Source organism: Epinephelus moara, chromosome 24, assembly GCF_006386435.1.
Source record: "Epinephelus moara isolate mb chromosome 24, YSFRI_EMoa_1.0, whole genome shotgun sequence".
In the NCBI taxonomy this organism is placed as follows: Eukaryota; Metazoa; Chordata; class Actinopteri; order Perciformes; family Serranidae; genus Epinephelus; species Epinephelus moara.
In genome coordinates, this window is record NC_065529.1 from 29,217,312 (window position 1) to 29,228,994 (window position 11,683).

The following is an 11,683-nucleotide window of genomic DNA, read 5'->3' on the forward strand; positions in this document are numbered from 1 at the left end:
TTTCGAGATGAAACGCTAGAAACGCGACGCCAGTAAAACCATTGTTTTCCTATGATACGGCACGTCTGACCGGCGTTCAAGCGTCATTTTAGACGGGCGTTTTTCCGGTGTCTTTTTAGATACGTTTTTGTAGACACTTCTTTTTAGACGCTTCTTTTTAGATGCGCGTAGACGCTGAAAAGTTAAAATATTTTCAACTATTTGAGCGTCAGACGCCCGTAGCTAGCGCGCATTGAATAAGCGCTTCCAGCGTTTCAAGCGTCTTTGAAGCGTCTGCGTCTCTAGCGTCTCATTTCTGTGTGATCACCCCCTCATGTAGCTGAGCTTCTTCACCCGTATTCTTCAACGCACTCTCTTTGATCAAATACACTAAATTTGTTGTCTGTCCCTCGCACTCGCCTCAAGACACGTGGTGATCAAGCTTTTGCAGCCGTAGCACCTAAATTTTGGAATGCTCTGCCTGCTTCCCTTCGATCTGCTGACTTAAGACACACCTTTTTCAGATTTTTTTTCTTCTGTGTGTAAATAGTTTTGTTAGTTGTGCACTTTTCACAACTTGGCTGACGTAGTCACTTCGTCTCTGTCATTTCTTTCTTGTTGTATATTGCCCTTGTGAAACACTTTGTGACCTATGTCTGTGAAAAGCTCTATATAAATACATTTTACTTACTTAACTAGCTTTTTTTTTTTTTGACTAATCGATCTGTTGAATTAGCTGACAAAATTGGTCGATTTTTCTTTCCAGTGTTATGTTACCTTTGCAGCAGAGTAAATCATGTTTGTGAATTTTAAAGTGACGATAGACATGTCATTATTTCATCCTGTAATGACTAAAAACACACCGCATTTCCCATTAAAGGACAAGAAACAACAACACATTAAATTAAACATGTTGACCAGGACCTTAATAACCAATTTCCTAGAAGTCTGGCAGGGGGCAGACTCAATCTCTTAACACCTTCCTTAATTTATCATTTGCAGCTGCACACTTCTCTGGTCTTTCATATCCAGTCTCACACCATTTTGCACCATTTTTATCACTCACACACACACACTCACACACACACACACACACACACACACAGAACATCCCCACCCTCACAGTGCAGCCTAAACTAACTTTGATTATTTGTTTTTGTCTTTTTTTTTTCTTTTTTTTTTTTTTTTTTTTAAATGTGTCTGTTTATGTGCTTTAACCTTCAGGCTTGAAGTGCTGTGCACATGCTGTGAGGACTGGTTACTATTCTTACATTGTAAATGATAGGACATTTATGCATTTTACACTAACGGGTCTATATGTCCACAGGTCTTCAGCAGCAAGGTATATTTCGAGTTCCAGGCTCTCAGGTCGAAGTCAACGATATTAAAAATGCATTTGAAAGAGGTTAGTCCCAGTGTGCTTGCCCATCTTCTCCTGATTGATTTTAAATTGCGTTTTGTCCACCTCAAAAGCCACAGCCTTTTCCACAGGCCTCTAAAGTGCAAATAAAGAGCCCATGTGTCACATGTATCCCCGTAATGGACATGTAAACCATTTAAAATGCATAATACATAAGATCAGCATGCCGGAGTAATATTAAATGAGGAAACATAACTGCACTCTCAATGTTTGTATTAACCTCCCATCTTGAAATCTGCATAAAAGAAAGCATCAGTGCCGCGTTACATGAACTCTGATAGCAATGAATGATTAATGAGTGGATTGAACGCATGCTGTGTCTATAGGAGAGGATCCACTGGTGGATGATCAGGCTGATCATGACATCAACTCTGTGGCAGGCGTTCTTAAGCTCTACTTCAGGGGGCTGGAAAACCCGCTGTTCCCTAAAGAGCGTTTTCTCGACCTCATATCCACGACGAGTGAGTCACGTTCCAGGAAAACATCTGAAAAATTTAAATATTAAGTGTAGCTTTCTTTAAATGTTTCATTCTTTTCTTTTCAGAGCTCGACTCAGGAGCAGAAAGAGCTCATCACCTTCAGCAGATAATTGTGACTCTTCAGCGGCCTGTGATCATCGTCATGAGATACCTGTTTGCGTTTCTAAATCAGTAAGTCCTGCACCAACAGACTTGTGTGGCACTCGTGAAGTGATACCAACGGCTTCTCTCTTTCCAGTCTTTCTCAGTACAGTGATGAGAACATGATGGACCCCTACAACCTGGCTATTTGCTTTGGCCCCACATTGATGCCAATACCAGATGACCAGGACCCTGTAGCCTGCCAGGCGCATGTTAACGAGATCATTAAGACCATCATCATCCACCATGAGGTCATCTTCCCGACCCAGCGTGAGTTGGACGGACCTGTGTATGAAAAATGCATGACCGGCGGGGAAGAGTACTGGTAAGTGCAAGGTGTCCGCCATGTGTCAGTGTGTAGTGTTGCTCAGGAGTGTGATTGTGTGTTTGAATGAATGAATGATTATATATTGTGAAGCACTTTAGATAAAAGCTGCCATTTATATGCAGCCATTAACCGCCCATTTTTCTCAGTTGTTAACCACTTAGCATTTTTTACTTTTTACCTTAACTTAAATGCTCAGACAATATACATAATTATGTTCTTTTGGCACAAACCTCAATATAGAAATACCTTCTGATTATGTTGAGAGTGCTTTTAGTCAGAGACGGACACTGAGCTGGGGACAGATTATACCAGGTGATAGTTTTTCCACTGATAAGTAAAAAAACATGGACATGATCTTGTGGCCAGACAGAAACCCAAGATATGATGGAGGCTTTTATTTTTCTAAAACATAGGAGTCCTATTTTCTTTATAATATTCTACTGTGTCTTGTTTGTAATACACTAAGCGGTATTTTTGTAATATTTGTTAGTTAATTTTATGTTTTAGTAGATCAGTAATCATTGTGGTAACCATATTTTTACCCTTTTAGATGTTCAGTTGGATCTTACAATTATTTATTTGGGTGCAAAAATCTAGCTGTGAATCTCACATTTCATTTGACAGCTCATTAGGGCTGTTCTCGACTCATTTATGTCCGTTGAATCAGATTTGGCCGGTCACTACGAATATTGGTTTATTCGTTCCTTTATTTCCATATAGAGTTTTAGAGTTCAAACAGCATTAGGTGGACGTTCAGGGTGACAGCGACGTTCACGCAATAAAGAAAACAAGCCATGTTAGCCCTCCGAGCTAACGCGTGCTAACTACGCTAATGCTTTATCCAAAATGTGCGAGATATTTGCCGACACTTGGTATTAAATAAAAGCCAGAGATTGTACCATATTAAGTTGCTGTGAGCTGTAAATTCACCACGTGTAAGTAAAAGGCAGAAAATAATCTAGTTTGGTGCCTGACCGGGTAAAGCTATCTTCCCTCGGGCAGCTGCCTCCGTCTCACTCAGAATCACCCTGGGTCTGGGTCTGCAGCTGCAGATATCAGAGAGCAGAATAACACGAGAACCACTCACTCTGCAGCTAAAATGAATCATCCCCAGATGCAGTGGGAAGGTGGTTACGACAGGCTTTTTCCACACGCTATTATGATGGGCCCTAGTGCCAGATTTTGCATCTAAACTGGCTATAGCGGACAGCATTTAATTTTGTTATGGATTGCTATTGACTATTTTACAAAAAAAAGAAAGAACAAAAAGAAAACCATGATGGGTATACGTTTGCCTTAAGAGCATACATAGCAATTGGCATCACTGTTAATTTAACTTGAGTTCGTCTTTGATGAAAGTCGTGTTTTTGAGGTGGCAATCTGAATCACATGCAAGGCCTGTTCTTCTCCCAACTCTCCATGCAGTGAAAGCCCCCACAGTGAGCCAGGAGCTCTTGACGAGGTAGACAATGGTACCGGACCCAACACTAGCGATGAAGGTGAGTCACAGTCAGTGCACTGCAAAGACTGCAGTCGCACCTAAGAGCTGAAATAATCAGAGGTCTCAAATTGGATTCTGTCACATTTCTTTGTGTTGGACTTTCTATTCTTTGTATTGCAGAGCTGGAGCAGATCGAGGCCATCGCGAAGTTTGACTATGTGGGCCGAACTCCGAGAGAGCTTTCCTTCAAGAAGGGAGCTTCTCTGTTGCTCTACCTGCGAGCCTCTGAGGACTGGTGGGAGGGCCGACATAACGGCGTGGATGGGCTGATTCCACATCAGTACATTGTGGTACAAGACATGTAAGTGAAATAGATTTGCAAAGCCCACAGTAGGAGTTTTGTGACATTATTTTTGTACACAATTGCATCAGAAAACTGATCCAGTCAAGAAGTCAGTGCCTCGGTTCTGCTGCAGGACAACAGCTACTTTGGGCTTGGTCATTATTTATGTTGCTCTATTTTCCCAAAATGCTTGTTTCTATTCTTACCGTCGTCACAGGCTGTGTGTTGGTGTTTTATAAAAGCTTGCCCTTATAAAACCTGTGCCTTTGTAAGGATCAGTGTGAGTAAAACGCTGCTATTTTCCTTCATGTTTTTCCTGTATTCTTGACACAACTAATGAAAGCAAAACAAATGGCCCCCAATCAGTAATTAGCCGCAGAACTGTAAGGAGGACAAGCACTTAGGTCACTCCTCAAACACAGCCTGTAATTTCTGCTCTGGCTGCTTGCCTGATAGCCTCTCCTGCATCACAGGGCAGGTAACGAAATTAAAGCTAAATTAAGAGGAGGAGTGATGTATGGACTGCCAACACTAGCTTCTAGGGACTCCAGTGTTTCATTCTGTCTGTAAAAGTAATGAGGCTCACTGTGCTGATGACAATTAGGTGTTTTTGTTGCAAGGATGTTCACTGTTAAGGATTCTCACTTAGCTTTTGCAACGTTTGATCTCAAAGTAAAAGCCAATATAAATATTTCCAGAGGATCGAGGCCATTAATTGAGATCAATATCTTCTGTCCGTCCATATCAGGGATGATGCATTCACAGATAGCGTTCCAAGAAGTGATAGTGCGGCCAGCAGTGGACCTCATCAAGATGAACGAGCCTCGTCCAGAAATGACCGCCAATCTCCTTGTGAACACACACCTGAGCGCCTTTTTGGAGCAGCATTGGGAAGGTTAGTTTAAACTCCACGGGCAAACACAACACAGACGGTGCACACAAAATGTAGTCATGAGTAATGCGGTGCAACTAGTCAGGAGAGTCAGAGATTCAGACTGATGAGTATCAAACTGTGATTTCTCTCAGGGTAAGGGTGCGATCAGATGGAGCTGCAGGTCCGCGCCACAGGAACGGCGCTGGCAGTCACAGCCCCACGAGAGCTGCAGACCAGCCTCCTAGGGTTATGCCTCGGCCCTGCAGCCCACACAAAATAGCAGTTAGCAGGGGCCCAGCAGACAGTCCCGAGAAGCGACGTCTCACCACCTTTGGTAGTGCCGGCTGCGTCAACCACCCAGACAGAAAGGCCTTCGTCGACAGCCACTCTCAACGATCTTCACCCAGCACCACCCGGCATGCAAGTTTAGGGGATCACAAAACCCTTGAGGCCGAAGCACTCGCTGAGGTGAGTGTTGATACTTGAATAGACTTTGAAATGAGAAATCAATACAGTAGTATAACAATACATCAACCCTACTTAAAGTCATATAGTTTTTGTTGATGGAGACCTTATACTTCAATAAATATTGTACGTTCATCTTAAAAGAACACCATCCTTTATTGCCTTATCTATGATTAAATATTTAACTGAAATCTAATTCTAACATCTTTTAAGGAGAATACTGACTGTAAATAAGAAAATTTGAGTCCAGCATCCACCAATCAGAGGGTTGGACAGTCTGACCATACACCAAATATCTTTTTAAGTGATTTCACTGTCACAGACATATTTCCAATGTTGGAATAAAACCATTACAGTTTTACCTCAGTCGATGTGCACTCCTCAGTCGTTTGATGGTAGTCAGAAAACTCAATCTGAGCTGTCTTAAGTCAGTCTTTTTCTCGTCTTGACGTTCTGACGAAATCAAATATGTTTAATATTGTAAGTTTTTACTCTTGGCTTATGCAGATACTGAAGTGTAACAATGCAAACATTGTCAACATCTTATAGCTATGCTCCCTCCAGCGCTAAAAGAGTAGGAGCAAACCAGGTAGATGGTAAACATGGAGGGGTCTCTGGGAAGACGGAAGAACATGAACAAGTCTCCGTTGTAGTTTAGTTTAGTTGATTTGCACGTGCATGTATAGAAAAAACAGAAAAAAGAAATTAAAAGTTAAAACACATTGTGCAGGAGATGTTAGAAAGCAAAAATGGCTTATGAAGACACCTCCCCTATTAAATAACAACAATCATACATAAAAAGAAAAAGATAAAAACAAAGATTGCATAATTGAACAAGAGTTCCAGCCTAAGAAGAAACACAGAATTGTTAAAAATGTACAATTTACAAAAAAAAAAAAAAAATAGAAATGAGTCAATGAAGTGTTGAGTCTCTGCAAATTACAGTCCTTTTCAGATGTTTTTGAATAATGATAATGTAGATGATTGTAGGGATGGAAGAAGGTTGTTCCAAGGTTGTTTTCTTGTACTGTGGAAAAGGAGGACAAAACTGGTGGAGCCATGGAGTGAGAAAGGGTCGGTGTTGAATTCACCTTGTATCTGATCCACCAATCAGAACTTATTTCAGTGAGAAACCTTAATTTTTGAAACAGCTCGCCTTTCATGCCCGCTGTCTCCTCTCATTAAAATAGCACCGCTAACCAACAGAGGCTGGTAGTGAGCTGAAGCACACTATCTAAAATGTAAAGTATGTATAAAAATGCTGTTAATCTTTTAATACAGTAAACATATGACACCTTTTAGCTTGTGTTTCCAGAGTCATGCGTTTTTTTGGACACTAAAGGCATTGTTAATATGTCATATTACCTAAAGGAAGCTTGGTGTAAAATTTTCCACTACCCAGTAAGTATTTTTTGAGTCTTCTTGTGTATGGTGGGCATAAGCATGCAGCCTGAGAGGCAAATAAAGTAAGCTAATCACTTGGTGCTGCTCCTAAACGCTCTGCTCTGAGGCCATAGTAATAACTGAATCTGAAGCATTTATTTATCTAAAGCGCTTTAAAGTTTGCCTCTCATTCACACAGTCAGTCATTTCTGGATTTAGAGAAATTTGATTGTGTAAATCAAACTGAAGCTGTAAAAGTGAGGAAGGTAAACAATAGGATTTTGAGAAGTGAGGGAGACGTGTTTTCCTCATCCTCAGTGGAACTTTGTTTTAGTTACTCTTTGCCTGATTGTTTGATATTCATTTCTAAATGTCAACATATTTTTCCCGTCTGCTTATGTTTGTCAGGACATAGAAAAAACAATGAATACAGCTCTCCATGAGTTGCGCGAGCTGGAGCGACAGAATGTAGCCAAACATGCCCCTGATGTTGTTTTGGACACATTGGAGCCCCTCAAACACCCCGGTGGAGCCCAGGATCCGCCCGGCAGCCCTCTCCACACCATGGTGATCAGGGATCCGGATGCTGCCCAGCGACGTAGCAGCAGCAGCTCCTCCTCTGAGACCATGACCACTTTTAAACCTGCTATATCAGCACGTAGACCGAGCGCACCTCTAAGGCCTCCGCCTGTCAGACCCGTCCGGCCTGCTCCTGTGATCGGACAGGGTCAGGGACCACATCGCTCCAGCAGCTCTAGCTCCTCTGGTCTGGGCAGCCCAGGCATCACACCCACTGACAGGGCCTTTCCTAAACCTCCCTCCCCATCACCGTCCACCTCCTCCTCATCCTCAGACAAACAAGGTAACATGTAGCTCCTGTCAGTCACACGTCAACTGGCTGAAGAACACTGTGGATACCAAGTGATTGTGATTACCATCACGCCCCTGCACCTCTTTTTGACAGCAAAACAAAACATTGACACCCGGTCTGTATGATGAATATTTACCACTAATCTCCAAAAGTGTGGGACGGCTACTGCTGGTTTCTGACAACTGTGCGCCATCACATTAGCTTGTTGGTGGACAAGTCAATGTACTGTGTTACAATATTACACAGAGATTTAAATCTATGAAAATAATTAGCCACCGTGCTGAACAGCAATGCTGGATAAAAAAGGGATTCACTGGAAAAAGTTTCTGTTATCTCATGTTATTAGGTTACAGAAATGCTGTGAGCTTGGACTTGTGTCTGGTTTCATATTACATTATGAGGGAAAACTTATGGGAATATTTCACCGCTAATAATGTAGACATCCAGTCTGTGCTGGTGGTTGATGTAGTCTATTAAAACTATAACTCCTTGGGCGCCATTTTCCTTAGAGAGCCTGTCCCACAGTGCCCGCATATACCAGCGAGTGTAAGGTTTTCTGCAGATAGAAGACACTGTGGCTGTGTCTGAAATCACTCTCTGTTTGCTATGTAGTGCACTTTATTAACTCTCTGCCACTTTTTCAGTGTGTGGTCTCTGAGTGGGAAATTTACATCTACTGGATGTAATGCCCTTAAAAATCTAATTACCGAATGGATGTATAAAGACCCGAGGCAGGGCCCCATTCATTCCTATGAAAGTTGCTTAGTGGCACATAGAGCCAAAAAAGTTCAACTACCTAGGTTTTAAAATTACACAAATCTTACGCATCATGGGGCCAATTGAACAGGCGCACTAGAGACTTCTCTGGCCTACTAACTAACTTTCAGGTTTAACCCTCCGCTAACTTGAACAGGGATAAAATGTGCGTTGGATGAATGTTATTGGAACAAATAATTCAAATCTTGATCGTGAAACAAGTAATTTTGTGGGGGGTTCTGATACTCTAAAAAGTGTATCCACTAATTCACAGATGTATCTTGCACAATGTAAGTCTATGGGGGAAAAGTCTTTATGGGCCTCTTAGCATCACGGGGATGTAATTCCACAATTTGGCCATAATGTCAAATTGTCTTCAAAGCCCAGCACTGTTCCTGGAGCCTTGGTGTTAAGTCTTTTCTGCTAACAATCCAAAAATGCAATGTGTTAAATACAGTTGTGTGACATTTCATCAGGCCCCCACGACCGCCGCTCAGCCTTGAATCCAAAAACGGACCACCATTATAAAAGACTCATCTGTAAAACTGTTGACAGGACTACTCGAACTGCAAGGTCAGTTCAGACTGTTTCTAATATGAATTGTTGATCCAAGGATGTTTTATATTTGTAAAACTTTCCTCGAGCCATGAAAAGAGATTTTAAAATCTGTGACGTCATCTCAATGTAAAGTCTATGAGCCGAGGGGGAACTTGTGGGCGGGGCCAGCAGAAGAAATGCTCACATTCAGTGGGCTGCATACTCCGAAAGGAAATCGAATGCTACAATATTTTTTGGCGTATGCGCCAATTAAGCAGCTCTCATTGGACTGAAAAGGCGCCATTTTGGGGTCCTGTATCCAGATCTAATAATACATCCATGCGCTACACCTGTTAGTGATGAAAAATGATGCTGATCCATAAGCTTTCTCAATTTATTGTCCACTATAGAATAAACAGTTGAGTGTTGGGAGAGATGTGAGTGAGGGAGTGATTGCAGACACAGCCCATGGCTTAATGGTAAAACCAGGGTTAAATTTGTATTAAGTTGCAGTACTTCTAATGGCCACTAGATGCTGTCTCCAAGGAAATTCCATCAGCATTAGAGCCACTATTTAAAGAAGTAAATAAATTTTGAAAATCTGTGGCAGGTGCTTGCCACACCAAAACACCCCATACTAATCCAGCCTATGGATATTCATATATTGATTACAAAGGGCTGAAAGCAACTCCTAGACGGCCCCAATATTCACTGGCTTTGGCTAATTTTTCTCAAAAGTTATCAGAATAATTTGAAAAATGCTACATGCTAATAGCTTTAAACTAAATGGAAACATCCTCCATTTCTCTCTTGGAATGCCCAATTATTATTTTTTCCACAAGAAGAACAATAAGAAGTTCCAAACATAATGTCTCGGTAAAACGTACTGCAGGATAGTGTCTTGGTTACGGTTGTAATTGATCAGTAGTGGCTCGTCTGACTGGCGGTGGCAGCATCACCGACGAAAAGCATGGGTTCGGACCAGGTTACTGGTAGCAGTGCAGCAGCAGCACAATCAGCAACAACCTGAGACTCTGCCTCTGTTTGTTGCATCCCCTCAGCAGTGAACCAGGACTGTTACATTGTGACTGATATTTGATAAATCCATAGTGTTCGCTGCATGTCAGGACTGGCAAGCTGTTCCAAAATGTACTTCTTACACAACAAAATAAAATGTATTTCAGTCAAATCTATATTTTCCCTTCATTCATTAATCTGAGAACAGGTCAATGGATGGCAGAGGAAGGCCAGGCTGCAGGGGCACAGTCACACATAGGACACTTACATTACTGTGGACATTATAGACATGCCAACCTTATAACTAATACAAGGAAACAAAAATGAAAATCCGCAAAATGTTCTTATAATGTAGTCATCTCTCTATATAAAAAAAGATTAGCTGTGTTACCTCAATAAACAAGTAAAAGGTTCTCCTACAATACAAGTGACTAATGCACTTATAAACACGACAGGGAACTGTGCTGCATTTGTAGGTTCTGTGTTTTCATTTTGATGAAGTTGTACTAGAAACATGATATAGCACATCAGTATCATTGAAGCTTACATAATGTCTAGATTGCACACGGTCCGCTCGGGCCGTGTGGGTGTTTAGATGAACTTGTTTACTGTTGGTGGTGTTTGTCGTCTCTTATAAGGATGATCAATATATCTTTAAAGTGTAATAGGTACATTGGATTGAATATATACATACTGTTAAAGGATACTTGTATAAATAACATTGTATGATAGGAACAGGATATATTATCATGTCTAGTCTGTAGATTTTTGTAACTCTTATCCTTGCACAAACATTAACAAAACAATAAATAAGTGAAACCTCAAAGAGATTTCTGGATTTGTCGTGATGTTTAATAAAATGTATGAGTGTGCTGAATGGAGATGATTGATGATTAACAGTGGCCAGTGTCAAAGTATTGGAAAGGCATGCAACATTGTGTCTGGACAGAGGATAGTGACTGTGTTATGCATAACTGTTATACACAGTAAAGCTCACTCATATGCACTGACTAGAGTGGTTTTGCAGTGCCATCTACTGGTCAGCATAGGTTTTACACTCCTGTTAAAACTTGGTGCGCTCTGAATCACATACCTTCTCTTTTTACTTTTATTATGCACTGCAGCTGCCCTTGAAAGGAATGCATGCAATGTGCACACAATTGGGACATACTACTTCTTCATAACATCACGCCCTGCACTTTGACCCTCTTACTCATGTATCTGTTACCATGGAGATAAAACAAAATGCCGTTCACAGCTCTGATGTTATTTTGCAATAACAATTAATATTCTCATTATTACTAATCGGCTGGTCATCAGTCACCTGAGTGTCATTTATCATTGCAACCTCTGACAGTCGATGTGACGTATCTTCTGCTACGGAGACAATTGTGGGTCAGAATAGACAGAAAAGCATGCTGGCTTGCATACTGCAAAATCTGACCGGATGTAGCAGAACATCCTGGTAATTTTGGCATAATACATATTTTTCTGACATACTACATAGTATGGTAGTATGGGGACTGAAATGCACAGTTTCAGATAACAATTTAAAGAAGGAAATACTAACATTATAGTTTTTCTCATTTGCTTGAACATATTTGTCCATTTAGAAGTTACATTTTCATAACAGTTCACACATGGACCTG

General features: G+C 41.2%; 1 protein-coding gene across 2 annotated transcripts in view; it reads left to right on the forward strand.

Moving 5' to 3' along the window:
- The window catches only part of LOC126385901 (SLIT-ROBO Rho GTPase-activating protein 3-like), a 50,173-nt gene extending 39,185 nt beyond the window's left edge, over positions 1-10,988 (forward strand). For both annotated transcript variants that reach the window (XM_050037934.1, XM_050037935.1), the window contains exons 14-22: positions 1,307-1,384; positions 1,726-1,860; positions 1,944-2,049; positions 2,117-2,344; positions 3,773-3,846; positions 3,969-4,149; positions 4,880-5,026; positions 5,158-5,473; positions 7,262-10,988. In XM_050037934.1, the coding sequence (XP_049893891.1) occupies positions 1,307-1,384; positions 1,726-1,860; positions 1,944-2,049; positions 2,117-2,344; positions 3,773-3,846; positions 3,969-4,149; positions 4,880-5,026; positions 5,158-5,473; positions 7,262-7,726 (1,730 nt within the window). In that variant the 3' untranslated portion in view covers positions 7,727-10,988. The remainder of the gene's footprint in view (positions 1-1,306; positions 1,385-1,725; positions 1,861-1,943; positions 2,050-2,116; positions 2,345-3,772; positions 3,847-3,968; positions 4,150-4,879; positions 5,027-5,157; positions 5,474-7,261) is intronic.
- The last annotated feature ends 695 nt before the right edge of the window (positions 10,989-11,683 follow it).